Source organism: Micromys minutus (genome assembly GCF_963924665.1).
Source record: "Micromys minutus genome assembly, chromosome: 14".
In the NCBI taxonomy this organism is placed as follows: Eukaryota; Metazoa; Chordata; class Mammalia; order Rodentia; family Muridae; genus Micromys; species Micromys minutus.
In genome coordinates, this window is record NC_137983.1 from 618,748 (window position 1) to 644,435 (window position 25,688).

Genomic DNA, 25,688 nt, shown 5'->3' on the forward strand with positions numbered 1-25,688 from the left:
TCCTTTCAAAAACAACCTGTGAGCCTGGGAAACTGTTCAGTGACTAAAGTGCTTGCCAGAGCCTGGATCCCCGACCCAAGGACACATCTACAGCCAGGAGCAGGGGCAGGAGAGTCCTCAGAGGTGAGGGTGTGTCCTAGATCTCACCTGTGGATCCCTTTTGGCCAACCTCCATCTCCAAAAACATATTACGATTTGTAACAGTAGCAAAAATAGAGTTACAAAGTAATGAAAAGTCGGGGTCACCAGATCATGATGTATTTAGGAGAGTTGAGAACCACTGCCCCAAATAATTAAAATTAAACTATCAGCTATGTGGTAACTGAATTTCTATTTAAAAACATAGATGTGGCTTGATGCCCCATGCACCCTGTGGGCTGGGCTGTAATTCACTTGGCAGAGTTCTTGCCTGGCCTGCAAGGAGCCCAGGTAATCTGGATAAACCGGGTACAGTGCCATACACCTGTAACTCCATGACTCCAAGGTGGAGGTTAGAGGATCCTGGTTCAAAGTCACTCTTGGCTACATAAAAAATGTGAGGCTAACCCAGCCTAGCTTCGTTGAAACCCTGCCTCAAAATTAACGAAGACCTAAAAGGGGACTTGGTACTCAAGAGGACTGACTGGCTGTTCTTGCAGGGGATGGGGTTTGGTTCACCCAGTCATTCATAAGCTCGCACATGGTGCACATACGTGCTTACCCACAGAACATAAAACAAAGTCAAATGACCCAGTCTGCAGGCTCTGGGCCCCCAACTTGTCTAGCCTCCTTGTCTGTTGTGGACGGCTATTTCTAACCCAAGTGTGCCCTCTAGTGGTCACTGTTGGAAGAGTTCCAGGGACAAGTCTGTACTTTCCCCCCCAAAGATAATATTTGCCCTTCTCCCTGGGGACAGGGCAGTGTCAACTCCTGGCAGGTAGACAGGCCTTCGGGACATAGGCAGCTGTGGAACCAGGCACAGCTGTGTGTGGAAGACAAGCTGGAGTGACAGGAAAGGTTATGCAGGATTTCTGTCATGCAAGTCAAGAAGTGGCTGTGTCCTGAGGCAAGAAGGAAGGCAGGCCAGCACCTAGGGAGTGAGGCTTTTCCTCTGAGGGCCACTGGGGAGCCATGGCTAGCTGTTAAGAGAGGGAGGTGATTGCAATTACAGTCTTATTAAAAGTGGCCGTAGGTCATGCCAAATGTGCTCATTTTGTGTCCTTTTGTGGGCAGGTATGGTGTGTACCTGGACACCAGCTATGGTTACTGGTTTTACTTTTGTACTGCTGAAGCTATAGCCCAGAGAACCCTGTGCATGCTGGGCAGGTGCCTGCCACAGGAGGCTGTCTGGGACACTTACGTGTGTAACTAGGGCTGGGGCTTTCCCTCAGGTGTCTGGAAATGTCACTCAGCTCTCTCCCACCTCTTTGAAAAGCGTGTCTGCTTGGGTTTTGAAGGTCATGTATATTTTTTCTCTGGCTGCCTTAAAAAAAATCCCCAATCCTGTGTCTTTAGCATTTTTTTTCACTTTGTGTTTTACCCAAGTGTAATTGTAAAGGTGAGTGAATAAATAAATGTAATGCTGTTTTTTAAATGGCCGGTGAGACGGCAAATGGGTAAAGGCACTACCCAGCCTGCACACCTGAGCCCAATTCCCAGGACTCACACCGTGGAAGAAGGAGAACTGACTCCTGCTGCCTGTTCTCTGACTTCTGCACCAAATAAATGTAAAAACAAACTTCAAACCAGACAGGGAGTCGAGTGGTGGCTCACACTTTAGCCCCCTCACTCAGGAGGCAGAAGCAGGGTTGATTCGTGAGTTCAAGGCCAGCCTGGTCTTCACAGTGAGTTCCTGGACAGAGACACTGTCTCAAAACAACCTAAAGCAACAACAACAACAACAACAACAACACTTTGCAGTTCTGGAGCCTGTCATGCTTTCTGGCACCTTCCCATGTCATCTCAGGCAGGAGGGAAAACTTCCTCCACTGGGAACTGTTTCTTTGCAGCATGGGGACAGAGTTCTGAGTCTTATGCATGCCACCTGTTTTGAGTGAACGTGTGTGTGTGTGTGTGTGGTTTTCTGACAGGGTTTCTCTGTGTGCCCTGGCTGATTGGGGACTCACTTTTTAGGCCAGGCTGACCTTGAACTCACAGAGATCCACATGTTTTTGTTTCCTGAATGCTGGGATTCAATGTGTGCACCATGGACAAGTGATAAAAGACTCCTTGATAACTACAAGTATGTATTGGTGTGTCTTACACTGTGCAGCTGTGTACAATTTGTTGGGACTCCACAGAGAGAAACGCACCAAAAAAACTTGTGGTGGTAGAGTTCGTGCTTCTTCCACAGTATGATTGGCAGAGTGATGTCAGCTGAGACAGATGCATGTGCGGAGGCCAGACCCATGGAGGACACATGATGTTTGAAGGGAGTATAAATAGGACTCCATGGACAGTGATGGAGGCTGGGCGTGGCTTGCTGGTAGAGCTTCCTGTGCAATGCCGGTTGGTCTCTTGTCTTCGCTGATCTTCTCTTTGCTGAGAGAGGCACAGTAGAGAACTTCCAGCATCATTCCTGGTCCCTCCTACTGACTCATGAGGAGGCTGAGGCCTTGCTGTCTCTGCTAGGTAACACTACCATTGCTGATTCATGTTTGCTATCCCAACTCTACTGAACTAAACTGCTGGTGTATCTGTGAAGTGTTTGCAAGTGGATAAAGCTGCTGTTAAGCTGTGAACTGAACTATTTATTCTCAGACAACACAGACAGGAGTTGCTTCAAAGAACCATTTCTAAACAGTTCAGTTCCCCTGGACCTTTTCTGTTTCCTTTACCTCTGATGGGTAGGAACCATCATTAATAATTGAAAAAATTAAAGTTGCACACCACCATTCCCTGCAGATGCCAACTTTTTAAAGATTTATTTTTATGGGGTTGGGGAGCCAGCTCAGTAGTTAAGAGCATAATCTGTTTTCACAGTGGACCTGTTTGGTTCCCAGCACCCATTTTGGCTCACACCCTGTAACTCTGGTTGCCCAAGTCATCTAATGCCCTCTTCTGGCCTCTCTGGGCAATCCACATACATATATACCTAGCACACTCAAAAATAAATGCATAAATAATCTGTTTGATGTGTGTGTGTGTGTGTGTACACGCGCGCACGCGTGTGCCAAGTGCAGCAGCCTCAGAGGCCAGAAGAGGGTGCAGGGTTCCTTGGAACTGGATTTAAGAGACAGTTGTCTCCATATGAATACAGGGGATGGAACTCTGGTCCTCTGCAAAAACAGCCAGTGCTCCTAACTGCTGAGTCATCTTTCTAGCTCCTGCACTAAATTCTTATTTTCGGAGACAGGGTATTATGATCCTCTAGCCTCAACCTCCACAGTCACAAGCACAGGCCACCATACCTGACTTTGTTCCTTAGAGTGTGTGTGCTAGCTCAAATGGAGTCCAGACTCAGCAGCAGGCTCTCTCACATGCTGTGTGCCACCTCACCAGCCAGTGCTGGCTCTCGTGCATTGGCTGGTGGGTTCCACATCAGCCTTCCTCTGACTCCGGTGCCATCTGTGCTTCCTGGTTCTGAGACACCCTTGCTCAGCTTTGCTGCCTGCCTCAGCATCTTTGTGCCCTCTGATGCCCTGGGCTGCTCCTCTGCCTCTCAGCTGCCATTTCGTCTTGTGATGTACAGGGTGGAACTTGGAGCCCTGCATATCTGCATCCCTCCTGTGTGCAGGGCCATGGTGACCGGATTAACGTGGGAACATAGGATCTTTAGCTTCAGACCAGAGGGTGGCCATTATGCACGGGCATGGCAGGCAAGCAAGCTAGGGACACTGAGAGGACACTCCAGCTACCAAGGGAAAGGAGGTGTGGTCCCTAGGCCTGCTTTGCTGCAAGGGAAGTCAATGGGTCATGCAGGGTCCCCATGTGGGGTCTGAACACAGCACACAGAGAAGACAGGCTGCAGATGTAACAAATGAACTTTAATGTAACTGTCACACACTTAGGTGGAGGACAACGAGGCCTTGTACAGTGAGGGTAGCCTGTGTCTGCCCTGAGACTTTGGGGCAAAGGCTGAGGCCATGTGTCTTCCCAGGAAAACACTGATGTGGTCAAGGGCTGGCAAGGGAGGCAGCCGGCCTAGGCGGAGACTGCCCTGCACATAAACCAGTGTGGACGGGGGGGGGGGGGGGGGCACAGGACAATTGTAGAAAGGTGACAGGACAGCCACAGACAACAATGACAATGACCAACATGCTCAGCAAAATGGCAACAAAAGGAGGCTTCGGTGGCGGGCAGGGAAGGTGTCCACAGGGTGGTGGGTGGCCAGTCATGAGGCTCCAGGAGCTTAGCTCCAGTTGGCTTGTTCCTGGGGGAGGCTGGCAGGCCCTTCCTTCCCACCCTGGATCAGAATGGGACCGGGAAATGGGTTCTATGTGAGTCCACTCAGGCTTGAGGGGAGGGTGGCTTCAGAGAGGGCCACCCTCCAGCTTCCATTTTGGTGAGTGTGGCAGGTGTGCGTGCCCTGAGGCTGGGTGGGCTGGACTGGTTGCAGAGGCCTCTCACTGGGTCCGGAGCTGGTAATCTAGAAACATGGGGCACCCACCCTCAGCTCCACACAGACACCCAGGGCACCCACCCAGCTCCACACAAAGCGGACACCCACCCTCACCACCACACAGGCAAAGGGCAGCCACTCACCTCCATTCTGTGTGATATAGCGTACCCAGGGCAGGGCCTGGTACCCGCTCTTCTCAATGATTTTCAGGTAGCGTACCTGGACACAAAGGCCTTGAGTGTGCTGCACCCCCACCAGCACCCCTCATCCAAGGGGCCAGGCCAAGGGGGCAGGTCTGGCATAGCATGAGGGGTTGTAGGAGGCAGCCAAGACCCAGGCTTGGTGACCTTGAACCTTTTAGGGGAACAGTATGTTTCCCTCATCCCCACACGTTGAGAAGCCCCAAGGAAATAGGCCCTATGCCAGGATGGGGTTTGGAGGTTCTGCTGTGACTGGGCTCAAGTGTGGACTTTAGGAAGCCAGCCCCAACACACTCATACCTGGATGCCAGAGGTAGTGAAATAGGGGATCTCGAACTTGACGCTGATGGGAGGCTTGCCTTCCTTGTCTTCGGCTTCCACACTGGGAAGGCCAAAGTGCGCCCGCATCAGGTACTCCTTGCCACCCTGGGGGCCAATGCAGGAGGCAGTTAGGCAGCTGTGCAGCCCACAAACAATGTGCTGTCTCCCAGGCTAGCTCATGGCTCCAGGAGCCAAAGTTGGGCAGGGTGTGAAGTGGCTTCACCAGCTCCTAGGGAGAGATGGGCAGCTGAGGAGCCAGACTGTCCAGACAGATCTTGTGGTTCAGGGAGCCCAGGACACACTGGGGAGAGTAGTATGTCCCACTGCACAGCCTCAAGGGGACTGTGAATAGGGAGAAGACAGACACTGAGGTGTGGGTAGGCCAAGGTTCCCAGGAGGCAGCAATGACTGGAGGTGGTTTGAGAGTGGAGACCCTGCCCTGCTCTGTCATGTACAGCGCACTGGGCCCGGGCTTGGCTGACCCCTCTTGCACACTGGCTCTAGCTATACCTGGGACAACACATGGCCATTGGTTTCCTGAGCTCACACTTAGGGCAGCAGGAGTGACTAGGGCCCTGCTTAGGAGCTGGGGTGCAGCAGGGCGAAGCTCTGGTGCCTGCTAGGCTCCACAGCTTAGCTTCCCTGCATCAGCTCCCAGCCATAAAGGACTCCATGACATTTGCATGGGAGCCAGAGCAAAAGCCTTCTGAGTCCTGGTACCCAACAACAAAGTGAAGGGAAATGGAGAGAGAGGACCTGCCCACAGGAAACACAAGCAAGCTCAGCATCCAGGGCACATAGGCAGGAGGATGGTGGCAAGTTCAAGACCAGCCTAAAATCCAAAAGTCTGAGGTCACTCTGCGCTCTAGAATGAGTTGCAGACCTGAGACTGCCCAGGGAGACTGTTTCAAACAGAAATACAGAACAACTTCTCTGTGAGAACACAAGTTGTAGAAAATGGCACTGCGTGCTGCACGGTGGGCTTCGTGGGCACAGGCTGAGGAGGAGGTGACGGGGCTGGGCTGGGTGCAGTCATCAACCAAGGACCAAGGAAACGAGGATGGATACCGAGCACAAGCCTCTAACCGCAGCATGCGGGAGGCAGAAGCAGGAGGATCTCCAAGAGTTTGAAGCCAGCCTGGTCTACACAGTGTGCTCAGGTCAGCCAGTGCTACATAGTAAGACCCAAGCTCAAAGACAAAACCAAAAACCTGACGGACAAGAAGCCGGACACCGTGCCACTGTGGCACAAAACACCAAGGCAGAGCCTCAAACAATTCAAAATGCCTTTGGCAGATCATTCGGAAACTCTCTGGTGGGTGTATGCCTGGTGGCGGGAAGCAGGGCATGGAGGGAGCCCTGTGCACCCACATTCACTACAGCTCAACTTGGGCGCACCAAGAGTGCCTATCAGTGAAAAAGAAAGGGGCACTGCGAGATGCTGATGAGCTCCACCACTGTGCTGTGTGACAAAGGCTGGCACACAGCAGGGAAAGTGCGACAGTCGTCACCAGACACAGGCTGCATCTACCCTGAGGTTGGCCTTCCTTCCCACCTATACTCCCTACCCCACTGTGAAGCCCTTAAGCCAGGCTGCACAGCAGCAAAGCCTACGGTGCCTGGGGTGCCATGGGATCATCTTCAATACACAGAAAGGGCAGAAAGCAGACGCCAGCCTTGGCTCTCAGTGTTTCATCTCTGAGCACTTAGGGTGGGACAGTGAGGGTGGAGGTGCACCTACTGCATGTGGACCCTGTGTACTGTGGCTGTGTCGCAGCACCAGGGGGAAGCTCTCCTGGGATGGATCTATGGCCAGCCCTCCCCTAGTCCTGCAAGGGTACAGAGAAGTGTTCCTGGGACCAGGATGCCACTCAGAAGGACTGCCCCTCCCTGCAAGGAAACACCTTCCCCAGGGTAGCACAGGGATAGTAGGTCTTAGGGAGATATTTAGAGGTATCTGGTGAATTTGGGGCTCACCGGGAAGGATTTGATGGACCACACGATCTCACTGTTTTCAGGGACCCACTTGACACTCCCCACTGTAGTCTTGAACTTGGGTGAATCAGCATCGTTGGGAACTGGTATATGGATCTCTACATTGTTGGCTGTTGACCGCCGCTTGAACTGGCTCTTGGCCTGCAAGGAGGCCCCAGGCAGAGGCTCTGGATGATACAGGGAAGGGAGTCTGGCCACCCCCAGCCACCTTACCAGGGTCACACAGTCCCTGCCTGGAAGTGGGTCGCCATTATCCACTAAAGACTTTTCCAGGCACTGCCCACACCCGACTTAGGCCTCTCACCAACCTTGACCATGTACTCAATGCGGCTGTGGGAATGCTTCTCAATCACGGACTCAATCCAGATCAAAGGCTTCACCTGTGGGCACGGAGAAGGCGCTCACACCTGTTGGCATCTCGCCATGTCTCATGCCACTGAGGGAAAACTGAGGCCACACAAGGCCCCGTTCTTTCAGGAGACTCGTGTGTATGCCAGTAGAGGTTGATGACCACGGTGGAGCCAGTGGTGGTGAAGGTTTCTGCCCAGAGGATGTGGGAGGATTGGTGTTGAACTTGCTACACTTACGTGGGTGTTGAGGCGGTAGGACATGAGCTCAAACTCTCCGTCAGGTGGGATGAAGGAGATGGTGCGGTCATTCTCAAAACGTGACAGCCGCACACACTGGTGGAACTTCACATCCTCCAGCTCCACTGACTTGCTCTTCCCTCCTATGAAGGGCAGAGGTGAGGCTGGCAGGGGTTATGAGTCCTGCCCATGCCCAGAAGGCATCCACAGGAAGCCAGCTGCTAAGCCTCCCGTCACCTCATTCCATCACATGCCTGCCTGATGCTAGCACAAACTCTGTGGCTGCCCTGCTTGTGCCACGCCAAGTCTTCAGCAGCCAGACACAACAGGTCGGGGCACATTTGCTAAGTGGCTGTGGGTGCCACTCACCCACTCCAAAGGGCTCAGGTATGGCTAGCAAGTCCAGGAACCACTGAGGAACCACAGCAGCCTGGCCAATTAGAAGCCTGATCACGCAAAGAGCCCAGCTTTGGTGTGTGACCTCTCAACAGACTACCCTCAAAGAGAAAGGAACAAAAAATGGGGCCAGGCTCTACTCTGGGTCTCTCTGATGACATCTAAGTACCTTGGTTCTCTGCCACCCTCCTCACAGATGGCCTCAAACTTAGAATCCTCTGGGCAGATGCCACCACAGCAGCCAGATCTCCCTGTTTCTTTGGTGCTGGTGGGTATGAACCCAGGCCTGCTAGGTCAACACTGACGACTTACTGAGCTGTGGTAATGCGAGATTCTCTGTTACATCTTGTGCGTTGTGTTTGGGGGGGTATGTGTGATGCAGCGCATGCCTGGCGGTTAGAGGAAAACCTGCAGGAACCGGCTCTCTCCTTTTACCATGCGGGCTCAAGATATCACAGTAAGGACATGGGTTTGGCAGCAAATCCCTGATAAGCTAGCTCAAAGACCCAAGAAACTTTCCTACACCTCCCACCAGGTGAGCATGCACTTGGGGTTAAGTAAAGTCAACTCCCTGGGGCAAGAAAGGTCCAGCCTGTGCACCATCCCAGGTACTCACGGCCTGTGTTGTCGAAGAGGACTTTGTCATTGAGACCCAGGCGTAACTCAGGCATGCCTGAGAGGAAGACCCGCATCTTGATGGAACCCACAATCTCACTGCGCAGCACGTTGCCATTGGCACTGACCTGGAGATGGCAGGAGCCATGTGAGACCTGCAGTCTTCTAGCTCACCAGGTAAAAAAGGACTTCCTACAAGCCCTCTGTTTCCCACCTTTTGTGTGAGGCAAGGTCTCTCACTGAGCTAGAGTTCTCACTGTGGCTGGGTTGGTCCTCCTGCCCCCGGCCAGCCCTCAGTGCTGGGCTATAGCCCACACCAGCACACCCAGCTTCCAAACGTGTGTTAGGTCTGAGCCTGGGTTCTTAAGCTTGTACACGAGTGCTCTGCTTACGTGCCTAGTGTTTACTTGTACACGAGTGCTCTGCTTATGTGCCTAGTGTTTACTTAAAAATGTTATTACTGGATATGAGTGTGTACGATGTGTATCGAGGTGCCAACACCTTTGTGTGGAGATCAGAGGACAAGTTTGTGGTGATATGAGGGCTCTAGGGACGGATCTCAGGCCATGAGGCTTGAGGTGTAACAACATGGCTCACTAAGCCATCTCCTCAGCCATGGATTTTTAAAAATTAAATTGTATTTATTTACTCTGTGTGTGTATGTGTGTATGTGTGTGTGTGTGTGTGTGTGTGTGTGTGTGCGCTCGAGAGGGTATGCATATGCACACATGTGTGAAGTCACAGGACAGAATACAGGAGTCAGTTCTCTTCCACCAGGATGAAACCCAGAAAGTCAAGCTTGTGAATCCCTTTTTGACCTGCTGACCCATCTCTCTTGCTGCCCCTTCTATTTTGGTTTTTCTAAGACAGTGTGACCCTGGAGGGTCTGGAACTTAAGGTTCCCCTACCTCAGTCTCCTGGGAGACACCACAATGCTGTCTCTACAGATTCTGAGAGTGAGGCTGGTGCAGAGAGAGCAGTCTCTGGTGGCTGACACTGAGCCCTGCTACCTGCTGCCAGGGCCCAGGCTACACTCTGCTGGGTTTCAGTTTTCTCCTTGACTTCCACCCTGGAAAAGATGGCAGGTTAGGGAAGGAGGAGAAAAGGCAGCCTACCAAGAGGTTAACAGCCTCAATGACGTCCAGGAACACTTCGTTCTTCCGATACTTGATGCCTTCCGAGCGCCAGGACACCGCATTGGTGACGGTGGCTGGGGGCCGAGGAGCCCCTGTTTCCAGCTTGTGGCCTTCCTGAGTGATGTACCTGTAGGGACAAATGGCTCAGTTATAGAGGTGACACTCAATGTTCCATTGACATTGGGATAGAGGTAGGAGGAAGACGAGGCCCAACTGCTTGAAGCCCCACATCAGCGGCTACAGGAGGGGTACAGTATGCATGCCATAGTGAGAGGGCCGGAAACACTTCACTTCTGAGGCAAGGCACTGGTGTGCAGTGGTCAGCACTGTGGGCACCTGGAGGGACTGAGCCTTGTGCCCAGGACAGCAGATTGGCAGCTTTCCCTGGACTCCCAGGTAAGTGGAGCTGGCCCAGGTCGCACTGAGGGACGGAAAGTACAGCATGGAACCTGCTGGTTTCTGCCTGTCTCAAAGGCAGTTCAGCACAGTCAGCAAAGGCAAGGGCTCTGGCGGAGGATGCCGCACTTGTGTGGTAGAACACACATGGGATACCTATGGGAGAGGTCACTCAGCAGTGAGCATCTGCAGGGCTGAATTCCAGTACCACACACAGACACAGAACTGGGAACCCCATGTCCAGGACCTAGTAAACAGGACACATGGCCTTTCATATAAGCCCAGCATTCCAGAGGCAGAGGCAGGAGGATCAGGACCCTATCTCAACATAACTAAAAACAGATGGGGCTGGCGGCTAAGACGCTGTGGGCAGGGTCTGCGGGAACACGTGCACTCACTCCTGCAGGATCTTGCTGTCCGTGGTCTGCGGGTAGCCGAAGTCCATGAGCTCGTCCAGCAGCTCGTAGATGATGACAAAGTTGTCCCGGATGCTCTCCTCCTCCAGCTCCTTAAAGTACTCAGAGAAGACCTGGTGCAGCAGAGCAGGGATCAGCCCAGACCCACAGCCACCCCAGCTGCAGTGATTGCACCTATGGGTGAACAGGCCCTGAACTCAAAGATCTGAACTACAGACCACAGGCTTTGGCCAGGCATGGCCCTGTGCCAGCACTTTGGATGTCCAGGGCCTCTGTTGTCAATCCCAACTGTGCCTGTGATCCTGCCTCTACCTCAAGACTGCTGCCTATCCCCATAAGGTGTTGACTGTCTGGCTGTACATAAGCATCTCCATTTCAATGGGTAGCTAGGAGGCTAAGGAAGGGACCCGGTCTTTACAATATCACAGAAGAACACAGGTCATTACAAGTGGGAAAGGCCAGCTCTGGGAAAAATGTGCTCCAGCACTCCAATCATATTCCATCAATTAGAGGTGGCAAAGTCAGGCTGTTCACAGTGGACCTGCTCAAACAGAAACCACCTGGAGGCTCTCCCAAAAAGACAATGTGCTCCCTTACCCTATCTCCTACCCCTGGCTAAGAGGCACCCACCCAAGAGGGAGGGAGGAGACAGAGAAAAGGGTTCCTGACCTCTAGAGGCACTCAGTGGAAATACAGACCAGCCCTGGAGTCCTTGCTTAACACAGGCTGATGCAGCAGCCAGAGGTTACTTTAAGTTTACATGTGTCCTGGGTACAGCTATGCACTAACCAGCCCTGTGCACCTAACGGGTCCCAGCCGCCTGCCCTGTCCAGGCCCAGGGCCTGGATCACACTATGCACCGTCCTGCCATGACGGTTGCAGAGCCATGTTTCCCCATCCTGCTAGCTTTCTTTACCTCTAGGGTGGGGATGCAATCAACGAAGGCCAGAGATTTTCACCTTCAAGGAGACTGAGACTTCCTGGCCCAGGACCCCTGGGTATACAAAACTACAATCCCCAAAGCCCTCCCCAGGAGGGAAGTCCCACCACCAGGCCTTACCTGCACCACTTTGTAGAGGAAGGAGAACACCAGTGACACACAAGCATTCTTTTTTGAAGTGGCGACCACTGCAGGGTAGCAGTCAAGGAGGCCGGGATACCACACCACAGGTGCCCATCCCCATGACTCCCTGCCCCAGCAACACTCCAGTGGTCCACTGGGCCCAAGACTAGGACTAGCCCCCAGTCTGAGCCAGGTCAGGGATATGTGGTAAGCAGTCAGAGGAGCCTTGAGGACACAAAATGTGTAAGGTTTAAGGGATAGCTTCTGGATGATGCATTTAGGAGCAAAATTGGGAGAGCCCAGCCAGGTTCAGGCCTCTCTTCTTTCTGTTGGTGACAAAGCTTTTCTGGGGAGAATGCTATACACATGTCTACTCGTCCTAAATAGGGAGCCCAAGTATGGGCCATTTCCTTTCAGGTACTCTTGGAAGCTGCCCACTGGGTCCATATAAAGTCTGGTCATAGGGAGTCAACATAGGTTAGAAAATAGCTAAGGCTGGTGGCATTCCTGTGAAATATTCTGCTGTTTTGCATGCTCTCCAAACACTAGGCCTATTCCTGATCCTGGCTTCAGCAAATGGACACATACACAAATCAATCTGTCCTGGGAGAGACTGAGAGAGATAATAGGATATCAGTGAGACACAGAAAACACTCTCTCACCAGTGTACACACAGCCACAGGTCTCTTACAAGCATTTTCATGCAAGCAAGTAGGAGGGGAAGCCACCAGCAAGAGTCTCAGCCAACTAGGCGTTATGTGTGGCTGTCCATGGAGAATAGTGACAAGCAGCCACCTCACTAACGTGGGTAAAGACAACCAGGTGTAAGTATTTCTACCTTACAGCCCAGCTGAAGCTTGGTTAATTCAAAGGAAAAATGTAGGGTTGGAGAGATGGCTCAGTGGTTAAGAGCACAGACTGCTCTCCAGAGGTCCTGAGTTCAATTCCCAGCAACACAGATGGTGGCTCATCACTGGCTTTAACTCTAGTCACAGGGGGATCCAATGCCTTCTTCTGGCCTGCAAACATGCAGGTAAAATATCCCTACAAATGAAAGCTTTTAAAAAAATAAAAGGGTGTTAAAATAGGTAAAGAGTTTAAATCCAATCAGTACCCTACATGGGTGGAAAAGGACACTCCCAGAGGTCAAGTTGTTGGATAAAGATCCTCGTGCCAAGGGTAGACTAGTTCCTGTGAATTGTTGGCCAGGAATCCTGAAGCTCCACAAACCACAAGGCTATTGCTGTTGGTTGTACGGCAGACCTAGATGGTGAGAGCCTATTGCTGAAGACATTGCACTTGGACTGCAGAACAAGGAGAAATTACATTGGAACCAAATGGAAACTCCCGCCCTGCCGGCTGGCTTTCATAATGCCAGAAGGGGCTGTGAAGGCTGTTGTTGAACAGTCATCAACATTTCTGCTAAGCTACAGACCCTGTGTGCTAAAATACCACATGCTAAGCATCATGTGCCTGGCTGGGCAATAGTGGCACAGATATCATGGGCAATGCCAACTTTCTACTGGATTTTCAGCCCACTCCACAAGGGAGTTCACATATGGTAGTATACATCAGGGGGGAAAATCCTATGCCTGGGTGGGAGGACAGGGCAGGAGCTACACTAGAAGACCATGTCCCTGGGAAGAGGTGGCATCTGTGCACACGCACATTTACTTACTGACGAGGGGACTGGCAGCTGAAGAGTTAGTGCACCCCACCGCTCACTGCACAGATCTCAGAGGTCTGCTCAAAGCCCCAGGTGGTGGGCCTCCACCTGGCACCACACTTGATTTGAGACTGAATCAGGTTTGGGGATGTAGGGCACATGAGAACTTCCCTCCCCTACTCCTACCCCATTCCCCTCATCTGTCTACTCCTGCCTCTGACAGTGTAGCCATACACAGCAGCCAGAAATCTCTAAACCACAAAGCCACCTATAGCCAGACTACCCAATCCAAAGACCTATCCCATTTAACATGACACATCTTCAAAGGACAACCTCAGGCCCAGCTGGCTCCCACTCTTGCCGTGTGGGGATACTTAGCATTCCCCAGGCCCTTGTCCTCTGGATGCCCTGCCGTTCTGTGCTGGTGGGCAGGCATGCCATCCCCAAGCCCCGACTCCAAAGCATAGGGATACGGTACAGGTTGTTGTGCTTGATCCACATGAAACGAACGCCACCATGGGCCAAGATAGGTGACAGCATGCCCTCCTCCTCCTTCTCCATCAGAATGGGCATGAAGTGCTCCACCTCTGACATGTCCACATCCCCACGGTAGTTCCTGCAGATGAGCACCTGCATCAGGAAGGAAAGAGGGGGTGGTTTCTGCTCTGAGTGCCTGAGGTAGGGTTGGGGACCATCTGTGGAGGGACACAACTTGAGGCTTGTTTGATTTCCACCCTAAGGAAGTCCTACCACAAGGCTCTTCCTGCAGCAGAAGGCAGAGAAAGGAGGGACTGATTCCCTCAGACACTGGGGCAAGCCTTGCCCTGTGAGCACTCCATGCAGACCTTCTCAGTGCCTTTGCTGTGCTGGTGCACTTGGCTGTCCTGAACACCTGATCCCTGAGGACCCACTGAGGCCTGTACAGGAACAGCCCTGCCCTTGTCTTCCTTGCACAGGGTGTCTGAACCACTGTGCTTTATCCAGGGGGACTGTAGAATGGCAAAGTTAGTGAGTGACTCCTCAGAAAGTGACACCAGAGTTAAGTATGACCCAGTGGCTCATCCTAGACAATCAGAGAAGTTGTGTGTCCATGGACACTCAAAGAAAAATGAAGCTGGGTCCAAGAAGCCTAGGCACATCTCAAATCCACTATGTAGCCAAGGATAACCTTGAATTTCTGCTTCTTCTGCTGCTACTTCCTGAGTGCTGGAATGACAGGTGTGAGCCAACCCACATAAATGAACACTTCAGTGGCTGAATCTTAAATAGAGCCAGACCAGAGACAAGGACTTGTCTTTCAACCTATGTATGGAGAATCTGGGTCTGAACCTTCTCAAAGCACCCCAGAGCTAGGTTCCAGACTCTGAGGGCCCTACAATACAATGCTGTGGTATCTAAAGACAGCTTGCTCTAACAAAAAACATTACTGAGGCTTTTGCTTTGTCAAGCTGATTTCACTGTGTAGCCTAGGCTAGCCTCAAACTCCTGGTAATCCTTCTGCCTCCAGAGTGCTGGGGTTATAGGCATGAGACACAAGACCCAGTTCAAATGCAACACCTCTTCCTCCCCCACTGCCCTGTGTGTGTGTTACCACCTCAGATACTCTAGCTAGCATCTTCCTGGGATCATGGGCCACCACACCTTCCTGGCATTATGTGGGTCCTAGGATTCTGAACTCAAATCTTCACATTTATATAGCAAACAGTTTCCCTGCTAAAAATAATTTGCCAAGCATGCTATGCACAGTTCTAGTCCTAGCACTTGGAAAAAGAGGCAGGGAAGTTTACATAGTTAGTTTCAGACTAGACAGTAAGACCCTGTCTTTCAAAAATATCCAAGGTTTGCTGGGCATGATAGAGCGCACTTTAATTCCAGTACCCAGGAAACAGAGGCAGGTGGATCTCTGAGTTTAAGGCCAGCCTGATCTGCAGATCGAGTTCCAGGACAGCCAGGACAATACAGAGGAACCTGTCTCAAAAAACAAATACACAAGGGCTGGAGGGATGGCTTAGTGATGAAGAACACTGGCTGCTCTTGCAGAGGACCCGGGTTCGATTCTCAGCATCTACAAAGCAGCTCACACCTGTCTATGACTCCAGTTCGAGGGCTTCTGACATCCTCACACATGCAGTCAAAATGCTAACAAACATAAAAATTTATATATGTGTGTGTGTGTAATAAGCAAATAGATAAATAAATCCCAGGGGTTGGAAAATGGCTTGTTGCTTAAGTGCACTGCTGTTCTTTTAAAGGACCCAGGTTCAGTTCCCTGCAGCCCCATTGAGTAACTCACAACTGTTTGTAACTCCAGCCCCAGGGCGTCTACACACTTGTGTACATACCAGTGTCCCTCTCACCTTCTCCCCTCCCCTTTTTAAAATCATGATTGACCATTCAGAGTCAGTTCAGGGCAGATACAGAATGTGTATGCAGGACATGGGACTCTGAGATGCAGGGCATGAGGATGCCCTCAGAGTCACTGTGCACAGTGAAAGGAACCAACAGGAAGTGCTCCTTGGAGGACCCTGAGAAAATGGCTGCAGTGAGGGCTGAGGAGGGCCTATCTTGTCACACTGCCTGCTGTCAGCATGGCTAGTTGGCCATGTGGCAACACTGCAGCTATGGGGCTGCCATGCTGGACTGGCACCTCCTGCTGCTGAACCTGTCACTTCAGAAAGCACTGTCGCTGCTGCTTCTAGCTGGGAGAGCAAAGTGAGGGTGGTTCCTTTCGAGTCCCTTTTGGGCCTTGTGGGGACATATCACCCATAGGGTAAGCTTTTGGGTCTCATGCCCCTCACCCAGGCTGAGGGACTCCCACTTGCCCACTTCTATTCTTCTTGCTGTCTCTTATATGGTAGGCTGGTTATTTTTACAGATTGCAATGCCAAGAGAGGTGGAGCTGCCTGCCTGAGGTAACACAGCAGGGGGAGCAGGGCCAGGATCTCAGAGACATCCTTACTCCCACTTACTGTGTGCTTGCCTGTGCTCACCAACAACTGCTGTCCTGGCGGTTCTAAGCCCACTTTCTCCCCCAGATGTCCAGGATTGGGCTGCACTGGTTAGAGCCAGCCAGAAGGCCTGACTGTTCGCCTCACCAGAGCTGCTCAGAAGTTTGGTTGCTCAGAAAACATGCAGAGTGTGGCTATGTGTTGGTCAACAAGGTTCCCACACTGTCGTAGCTGCCTGGGGACAAGTAGGGACCTTCTCATAGTCTCGCCTTCAATAAAGGTTTGAAGAGATAGGGAGGACTGTCAGGAATCCCCGGGAGACTCAGGGAGGTCGGCCACCTCTGAGCTTGTGTGGAAGTGGAGAAAGACAGGCAAGACACTGAGACAGACCTTCTTTCTGCCAATCTCTCACCCCATGGTCCTTCCCCATGAAGCAGAAGAGGATTCAGTTTCAACAGAAGCTAGACAGGGTGGCCTCTCCTTGGTCACACCCAACAGAAAGCTCAGGGGCAATTGCCTGTCCCTACAGGAAGGGTGACTCTCACATCCCTACTCTCTTCCCCTGCAGCAGTACTGTCTACCTCTGAGACCCACTGGTCATTCTGGACATTTTCCAACTACACCCTGTCACTCACAGACAGACCCTCTCCACAAGCACATGACATGCTGCTTTTCCTTCTCAGCAGAATACCTTGGAGCTTGCTGAGTTCTGTTTAACAGCCAGGCTCTGCTCTGAGCATCAGGAGCCAGTATGGAATTAATTTGGTATGTCTTCTCAGGAATGTTGGAGGAGAAAGAAATGGAGAGATAAACATACATGTAATGCAACAGGCAGTATGGGCTAGAAGATGCAGTATACCCAGGGTGGGTTGGGCTAGATATGATCCCAGTTAGGGCAAAGCAGGAGAGGCTTCCTGAAGGAGGTGCTACTTGAATTGAAGCCAGGCCACACATCTCTCCACAGATGCAAGTACAAAGGTCCCAAGGCAGAAGCAGTCAGGTTGTCTGGACACCTGTTTTAGAGTCCCCCACTGGCTAAAGTGGAATGAGCCAGGGTCATGTGTAAAGGCACTGGGTGTGAGGGTGGGGGAGGATATGAGAATTCAGACTATACAGGTCCTTGTGAGCAACAGAGGGAAGCCTGGGGCTTTGTTCTCAGTGCCCAAAAGAGCAGCATGGAGAGGAAGGAAGGGAAATAATACTTCAGTATTACAGACCAAGAGTCACTAGGGCCACACTATGAAGCAAGGACGCTGCTAGGGTGGTTGGGGAAGCAGCAAAGAGCAGCCAAGTGTTCTTGGAGGACCTCCTATTTGCCAAAAATAGCCACATGGGATCCCTTGGTAATGAGAGGCTCAGTTTGGCATGCTGTCATGAGGCTGGCTTGATTTTAGAAGGAGACAGGGAAGTCTACAGCCTCCCTGGGGAGCTTTCCAGAGGCAGGTCTGATCACATCCCATCCTAGGGACTCCTCCCTAGAACTGCAGTGGCCATGGGTCTCCTCCCACTGGAACTCCAAGCACCAGTCTATGGGCTGACCTACATCCTACGTGCCAACTGGGACTTCTGTCACCTTCTCAGAACCACGTCAGGTGCCTGCTCTGCCTGGAAGTCTTTTGTAACTTTCTTTGAATGCCAAACAGAAGGCAAACAATTGTTTGACTGCTGATCCAAGTATTTCCTGCTAGGCCAAGAGGCCTGTGGAGCCCAAATACAATGCTCTGTGGGCCTTGCTAGGGCCAGGCTTGTCTCAAATCTACACTCAATAACTCAGTGAGACTCTTCAGGTCCATTAAGAAGGCAAGGCTTGGACAGGCAAAGGTGCTTGTCTATGATCGCATAGCTCAGATGCAGAGATAAGCTGAGTCCACATGTAAATCTAGCTTAGCTTCAGCCCAGGACGGATACTTGCTAGGTCCAATGAGATATTTTCTAGAGAAACAAGCAAGCCATGACAGGCAGCCCATTGTACCTCTAGGCCAGGGTGGAAGGCAGAGCATATGCCATGAGACACTGAACCTATCCAGCTTCCCAGTAGGCTGTGGAGGAAGCTCAGGTCTGGGACTCACCAGTTGTTGACCTTGGGAGACATACAAGGCAGGTACACACTCAAGGGACTAAGAAAAATGCTGGGGGCGGGGCTCTTCTAAACAACGCTAGCTCATCCATGTATACAACAATGTTCTTTCACTGATGAATGTTGGACTTGTTTACTGTGGCTAGACCTGTTGTGGTAGCTTCCAAACATAAGAGGCTGGACACTTGCTTTCCACCCTGATGGCCTGAGATAGAGTGTCAGCCCATTTCTTAAGGCTGAATGTGCCTTCCTGGAAAAGGCTTTTGCACAGAGCACACTGGCTGCCTGGAAGAGAGCTTGTTGTTCTAGACTCTATCCTCAGCACCACAAAACCATCCAGTAGCCCAGGGAGACGGCTCAGTCTATAAAGTGTTTTCCAAGTATCTGACCTGAGCTCCATACCCAAATCCCAGGTGATACCCAGGTGTTTTCGGGGTGGTAGTGCACACCTTTAATCCCAGCACTTGGGTGGCAGAAGCAGGTCAATCTCTAAATTCAGACCCAGCCTGGTCTACAGAGTGAGTTCCACGACAGCCAGGGCTACACAGAGAAACCTTGTCTCATAAAACCAAGAGGGGAAAACATCAGATTCTGCTGGGAAATACAGATAGGCAGATCTTTAAGGGCCAGGCAGCCTAGCTCAATCAGACGAGTGATAACAAAAGCCCATGTAAGGGTAGCAAGGGTCTCCTTCCTCCACACACGTGTACACCCGCAGAAACAAACAAATTAAGTTTTCTTTCTCAGCTAACCCTGGGAAAGATGCCAGGGTCCTGTTTCTGTTCAGGGCCTCCAGTCAGGAAACCTCTCCCTGATCTTTCAGTTGGGACTGCTAGTCCATTATGAAGACATGGCCCCAATAGGTATTCATCTATTTGTGCTTTTCCAAGTGACTAAATTTAGCTATGACAGATTCTGCCAACCCACGATGGCCCATAGCGTAGCAACTGTTTGGTGAGGATGCTTCCAGACGGTTACTTCCCAGTAACCAGTGACTCTGGGCAGTCTGCTTCCCTCTCTAAAACCATACTCTTATCATCCACTTCTCTTAATGTCACAGGAAGCTCAGCTGCTCTAGGGAGCGCTGAAGCCTTATGTACACTGTGGAGTGAGGGGCCAACCTAAGGCCATAGTCGCCGCCACGCCTCTGGCCAAGGGTCCCCGGGGCTCAGGGTCCTGCTACAGGAGGCAGCTTCCAGTCCACAGGAGAGGCTGGAACTCTGTACCCAGGAGCACCGGGAGGGAAAGAGGAAAAGCGGACCCAGCAACCGCAGCCCACCAAGTTGGCAATGGGGCGGGACTCGAGGAAAAAAAGACCACCGCCCGTTTCCTAGCAACTGGGCGGGGCTGGTGAGGCTGCCCCGCCTGCCTGACTCCCTAGCTGGGCTGGTCGGCTAGTTGCTTAGCAACAGGGTGGGTCCCGACAGGGCGGGGGCCTGTTGGTTGCCTGGCAACGCGGAGGGTGGAGAGCCCTTCAGTACCTTGCCCTTCAGGTCCAGTACGTAGACGGCGCTGGCGGACATGGCGGTTTGGAAGGCCTCGGCAGTAGCCGAGGGCGGCAGCAACGGCAGGAACTGCCGGCGTTCAGCAAGGCCCGGTGCGCCCAGCGACACTTCCCCTCCACTTCCGGTCCATGAAGCTGCGCGTGGACCGTTATGTCCGGTCCGAAGGGAGTTGTAAATGCGCAGGCGCGCAACGTAATAGGTGCAGGCGCAGTACGAACTTTTTGGCCGTGTTTTCTACCCACAGCCCAAACGGGCCGGAAGTCCCAGGAGGCGGGGCCTTCCTGAGGAGGGGGGCTGGACGACGGGCAACGGCAGCTTTGTCATTCATTGCTCCTTGTCGCTGTGGAATGAAGGTGGTTGCTGTGAGGAGACACTGAAAGCGGAACCGATTTGGAGTTTAGCCTTGCTTTCGGCAGAAGTCTAGTAAATTAATAACCCGTCACCGACTGTGATTCGTTGTGAAGTGGCGCTTAAAAGAAGTCAGTCTGTCCATGGCAATCAACCTGTCAATAACGAGTGGACTCCACCCCATCTTGCCCCAGTGAACCCAGGGTAGCACGTGCCTAGTGTAAAGTGTGGCTGATTACATTTTAATTCTGTCATTCTTAACTGCCTCTTCCCAGTCGAAAGATTAAACCAACCCATCAACACCCGCACCATGGGCTTATTTTTTTACTTGTGTGTTCCTATATGCGCATAGGGAGGTCAGAGGGCGAGTGGCAGGGGTCAGCTCTCTCCATCATATACGACCTTAGAGATCGAACCCAAGTCTTCATTTTGGGTAGCAAGAGCTTTAACCTGTATGGCCTCTTCACCCCCCTTTTCAGGTTTTTAAGACTGCAGCAATATTTATCCTTTTTAAAAAGGATATTTTATATCAGCACTCTATCTGCCTGTGCACCTGCTTGCCAGAAGAGAACATCAGATCCCACTATAAATGGTTGTGAGCCACCATGTGGTTGTTGGGAACTGAACTCAGGACCTCAGGAAGAGCAGCCATTGTGACCCATCTCTTCAGGCCAGCAGTATTTATTCTTAACCACTAAGATCTCCAAATTGTTCCCAAAACTACATCTGGTGCCTCACAACTGCCGGCTACTCCTGTTCCAGATGTTTCCTTTGGCCTCTGTGGACACCTGCACTTGCATATACACACCCACAAGGACACATAACTTAAAAATACTCCTATCACTTGGAAGGCAGAGGGAGGCAGATCTGTGTTCCAGGCCAGCCAGTTGTCTAGTAAGACCCAGTTACATTTTTTAATTTATTTTTTTGCCATTTTCATACATGCAATATTTTGTATTTTGATCATACTAGCCCATTACCTTATTACCCCATCCCTTCTTACTTTTCCTTTAAACATGTATTGTGTGTGAGCATGTGGAGTTCCAAGGACAATTGTGGGAATCAGTTTTCTACTCCTCCCATGTGGATCCTGGACTTGAATTTAGGTCTTCAGGCGTGTGCCTGCCAGGCCATCTTGCCAACCTCCAGGTAGGGCTGCAGGTTGGCAGCCTGAGCTACAGAACCGAGGTAAAAGAAGCAAAAAAGGTGGTACATGCCTCCAATCCTAGCACCCAGAAGCAAGAGGATCTAATAGCTTGGCCTACAGTGTTTCAGGACAGCCAGGGTTGCGAAGTTTGACTGTCTCACCCCTTCCCCAACCCCACTCCAAATCAAAAAACCCCAAACAAGTAAATCTAATATATGTTTCATGCACAAATTTCTTCAAAAGGCTATTTTGCATGCTATTTTCACAGACAGAAACACTTAATATAAAGTAACTTCAGGAAATGTGCACAGGGGCAAATCAAACAAATCAAATGTATTCAAATTTGTGACAGTCACTGCACCATCTCATTACATATTACAAAAACCACTGTGTTCCCCTTTCCCCAAATCTGGAAAAATCCCCAAATCCAAAATGTCTGTAAACACCTGAGACAAATCTGCACACACCAACTCCCTCAGGTGTGAACACAGGTGGAATAAATGTGTCATCTGGACTGTGACATAGCTCAGTGGGCAAAGTCACCTGCAGCCAAGTCTTACAACCGGAGTTGGATCTGATCCCCAGAACCCACATGGTGGAAGGAGTCAGTCCTTCAAGTTGTCCTCTCCACATGCGCACGTGTGCACGTGCACTCATGCAATGCACATTATTTAACACACATATGTATATATATACACACATATATACCTTTTAAATACAAAAGCATCTAATTTTTCCCACACTGAGCTGGGTTTGCACTGTGCATTTTTTATTGTTCAGGAACCTGGGCAGAATGGAAGGGTATCCCTGTGACAGACAGCTGCTACAGACAACATTCACACTCCATGGCTAGTATTTGCTTTGTTCCATACATGTCAGCTCCACCAATTTGTCATTCTTTCAGTATCCATGGCAACAGAAGCTGCATCTCAACAGTGTGCGCAGAAACTCTTCAAGTGGTCTACCTAAACCACAGCTCTGCAGCATCTGCACCACTCTACCATGTCTGCTGGCACTCTGCCCTGGCCACATCTGGCATTTGGTGTCCTTAGACCAGGAATGCCAACCAGGCTCACGGCACATGCCACATGCCTAGAAATCCAGGTGCCATCATTGAAACTGAGATTAGCAACATCTGAGATTCGTCCACCAGGTGGACTGTGGGACAGGCTATGTGCTGGAGACCTGTGTCCCACCCTTGCTTCAGGTAGTGTTGCAGATGCAATCTGACTGACGTCCAGGTGGCCCAAACTGAAGCATTACTGTGGGAACTTCTGTGGTGATCCACAGGAGGTTCCTGTCCTGGCACTGTGGTGTAAGTGAAGACAGATGCTGTAATGGGGGTGGGAAGGGGACCATTCTTCCATCCTTTCACCCAGAAATGGCCTCAGCATGTCAATCCACAATGTTGCTGTCCAAACAGGAAAGGGAATTACCCCAAAACCAAAAACCAGTGAAAGGACAGCCTAACTTTAATTATGTCTCAGAAAGCCTGGTCTCAGCAGACGCACCAGCCAGGTGTAAAGTATTCTAAAAAACACAGAGGAAGCAACACGGTCAACCTGGCCTTCTGTTGTTTGCACCAGGTGTAGGTTACTTGGTCCAGCTGACTTTGGGAATGTCGTAGTGCTCAGTGAGTGTGTCCAGGTGTCGGTTGAAGTCCTATGAAAGACAGACCACATCAGTGTGAACCAGATGGGCAGTATCCCTGCCTGCATTCAGCCCATCTCACATACTCCACCAAAGGTTTCATAGCAACCAAAACTAGCCACGCTCTGGGGTGGGCGTCAACAGTTCAAGCTGCATTATCTGGGCTCTGGTTACCCCATGGCCCAGCCTGCCGTCGGTACAGGGCTCACCTCCACTCTCTGTTTGTGGGTTTTTGATGCCTTCTTCAGGATTCTTTCCATTTGCTGGAGAGAGAAGAGACCACGGTGAGTCCCCATGACTGACACAGCCTAGGCTGGAGCTGCACAGATGAGGGTAGGGAGCCATAACCCATTGGTGCCGAAAGCAGCTGCCCTACTTGGAAGGAACCCTACTTAGTCTCCCTGCAGCTCCAGGATTCCTCATGAGCATACTCTGCCAGAAGCTGGGAATCAGCTTTGAGCTGTCTGGAGCCATAGCGAAAGCCTGGAAGGAAAAAAATGTCCCACACAAGCAGACTCCTCTCTGGACAAAGAGACTCCAGGGAGGAAGAGCTGAGAGGACAGCCGAAATGAATGCTCAGTGTTCTAGCTTTCATTTCTGTTGCTATGACAGGATACTCAGGCAAAAAAAAAGCAATTAGGAGAAGGGTTGTCCGGCTTGCTATTTCAAGTAACAGTCCATAAAGAGGAAAAGTGAAGGCAGAGACTTACGGGCCACAACTCAGTCAAGAGCAGAGGTATACGAAAGTGAACATGCCTCACACTCGGTTTTTCTCTGCTCTTACACAGTTCAAAACCTAAACTGTGGGCTAAAGCTCTCCAGCTCAGTTCAGAGCCAGCACCAAACAATTGTCTGTAACTATACCTTTCACACCTACTATACCCTATGGGAATGTCGTAGAGCTCCGTGTGTCCAGATGTCCATTGAAGGCAGGCCACACCAGTGACTCAGGTTGGCAGTATCCCCGTCTCTACTCAGCCCATCTCACATACATCCCCACATACTCCTGAGGAGGCAACATGCCTGAGGGTGTGTTCCAACAGTCCAAGCTGCCCTGCTCTGGGCTTCCCATTTGGCAACACAGCATGTGCAGACAACATACTCACACACATAAATAAAATTTCCTAAGTCTCCCACCCAGAGCTGGAGAGATGGCTCGGAGGTTAAGAGATCTTACTGCTCTTCCAGAGGTCCTGAGTTCAATTCCCAGCAACCACATGGTGGCTCACAACCATCTGTAATGGAATCTGGTGCCTTCTTCTGGCTTGCAGGTATACATGCAGGAAGAACACTGCATATGTTATAAAGTCTTCTACTCAGGGACCAGTGCTGCAAACGATAGCAGGAAGGGGTGGCAGATCCTAGGGGATTCTAGCTTGTGTCAAGTTGTCAATTAGGGTGCCCAGCAGGGCCACAAGACCATAGCCAGTCAGCCTGTGTTGACTCCACTGAAGTACAGGTTAGACCAGACTCTTGGCTGCAAGAGGCAGAATAGCAAGGATGACCAGAACCTGCAGATTACCTCGTATCCCAGAAACCCCGTGGGCCAACTGGAGGAGTTCCAATACATAATTGATGCCCTTCGTTAGAAGCACAAAGTTATCACATTATAACACTGCACTCAGTCCTACAGAGATAGTGCCAGGACAACCAAGGCTACACAAAGAAATCTATCTTGAAAAAAAGCAACCTAAATTTTAGAAAAACCCAAAATAACTAGCATATCCTCATGGGTTATGCTAGCCATCCCAGAAACTAGGAAGCTGAGGCAGGAGTTCAGGGCCAATAGCAACCTACATAGAGCTCCAGAAGAGCCCGGGCTCCATCCAGAACACATATACCACCTTCAAATAACACAACACATTTGAAGCTACGAAAGCGAGTTGTCATGGAAACAGACTTTGTGGTAACTTAAGAAAAGTGAATTTGGCCATTATTAACAGCTGGTGACGCCCGTCTGTCATCCCAGTACACAGGAAGCATACTTTAGGCAGGGCTACCAGGAGTAGGGAGAAGGCCTGGGCTACACGGGCAGTTGGGGCCGGCCCGCTCTGCCCCCTGCCTCACCCGCTTCTCCTGCATCTTTTCGAAGGCCGCCTGCGCCGGCGTGCGCTTGTCCAGGCAGCGCCTCTTCTCCTCCTCGCTCTTCTTGCTCGTCCCCATGGCCTCCAGCATCTTGGCCTTATCTTTGTCCTTCTTTTTCTTCTTCCTGAGGGAGAGGGGACCAGTAAGCGAGGCCGGAGCCCGGGGTCGGCCCTCGGGGACAGATCACGGGATCCCGGGCCTCACCGCTTCGTCACGCCGAGCTCCGCGACGCCTTTCAGCTTCAGAGGCCCCTTCTGGACCTGCTCATACGCCTCCATGTCGCTCGCCGACTGAGCCCCAGGAGCTCCGCCACACTTCCTGTTTGCAATCAGTACTTCCGGTCGAAGCTCTCCTTATTTCCTTCTGATTGGTCAGCTAAGACGCATGGGTCTTCAGCTCAGAGTAAGGGTACACTTCCGGTCTTCGGCACCGTGGCAACTCTCCAACAGCGTAGCGGACTTAAAGCTACGCTTCGTGTTTGGGCATCCATTTCTGTTTTTATCGGCATCCGCTTTTGCTTTGTGGCATTATTTACTTGATTACTTTTTTCCAGTTCGGAACATTGCTTGTACTCATGGGCTGGAGAGATGGCTCAGG

General features: G+C 51.3%; 2 protein-coding genes across 2 annotated transcripts; both read right to left on the bottom strand.

The window, feature by feature from the left end:
- Nucleotides 1-3,944: 3,944 nt before the first annotated feature.
- AP1M1 (adaptor related protein complex 1 subunit mu 1) lies at nt 3,945-19,970 on the bottom strand. Its single transcript, XM_080928531.1, has 12 exons — nt 19,838-19,970; nt 13,805-13,961; nt 11,663-11,730; nt 10,585-10,715; nt 9,770-9,917; nt 8,656-8,782; nt 7,644-7,786; nt 7,365-7,436; nt 7,039-7,197; nt 5,041-5,166; nt 4,684-4,759; nt 3,945-4,567 (listed from the first exon to the last, which is right to left on the bottom strand). Exons 1-12 carry the CDS (start codon nt 19,877-19,879, stop codon nt 4,545-4,547), a joined length of 1,272 nt encoding a protein of 423 aa, XP_080784657.1. The 5' UTR covers nt 19,880-19,970; the 3' UTR covers nt 3,945-4,544.
- A 1,712-nt stretch (nt 19,971-21,682) lies between these two features.
- On the bottom strand, nt 21,683-25,414 carry FAM32A (family with sequence similarity 32 member A). The gene is made up of 4 exons (XM_080928295.1): nt 25,296-25,414; nt 25,074-25,215; nt 23,216-23,269; nt 21,683-23,018 (listed from the first exon to the last, which is right to left on the bottom strand). Exons 1-4 carry the CDS (start codon nt 25,367-25,369, stop codon nt 22,950-22,952), a joined length of 339 nt encoding a protein of 112 aa, XP_080784421.1. The 5' UTR covers nt 25,370-25,414; the 3' UTR covers nt 21,683-22,949.
- Between the last annotated feature and the right edge of the window lie 274 nt (nt 25,415-25,688).

What these genes read in the sequence shown, in the direction of transcription:
- AP1M1 (XM_080928531.1), bottom strand. Translation starts at nt 19,879, where the DNA reads ATGTCCGCCAGCGCCGTCTACGTACTGGACCTGAAGGGCAAG. An exon ending in CCTCTTCGACAACACAGGCC is followed by an intron (nt 7,787 to 8,655) that starts GTGAGTACCTGG and finishes TGCCCTTCATAG; the next exon opens with GAGGGAAGAGCAAGTCAGTG. An exon ending in CCTACCGCCTCAACACCCAC is followed by an intron (nt 7,437 to 7,643) that starts GTAAGTGTAGCA and finishes CCGTGCCCACAG; the next exon opens with GTGAAGCCTTTGATCTGGAT.
- FAM32A (XM_080928295.1), bottom strand. Translation starts at nt 25,369, where the DNA reads ATGGAGGCGTATGAGCAGGTCCAGAAGGGGCCTCTGAAGCTGAAAGGC. An exon ending in GAGCTCGGCGTGACGAAGCG is followed by an intron (nt 25,216 to 25,295) that starts GTGAGGCCCGGG and finishes CCTCTCCCTCAG; the next exon opens with GAAGAAGAAAAAGAAGGACA. An exon ending in AAAAGATGCAGGAGAAGCGG is followed by an intron (nt 23,270 to 25,073) that starts GTGAGGCAGGGG and finishes TTCTCTCTCCAG; the next exon opens with CAAATGGAAAGAATCCTGAA.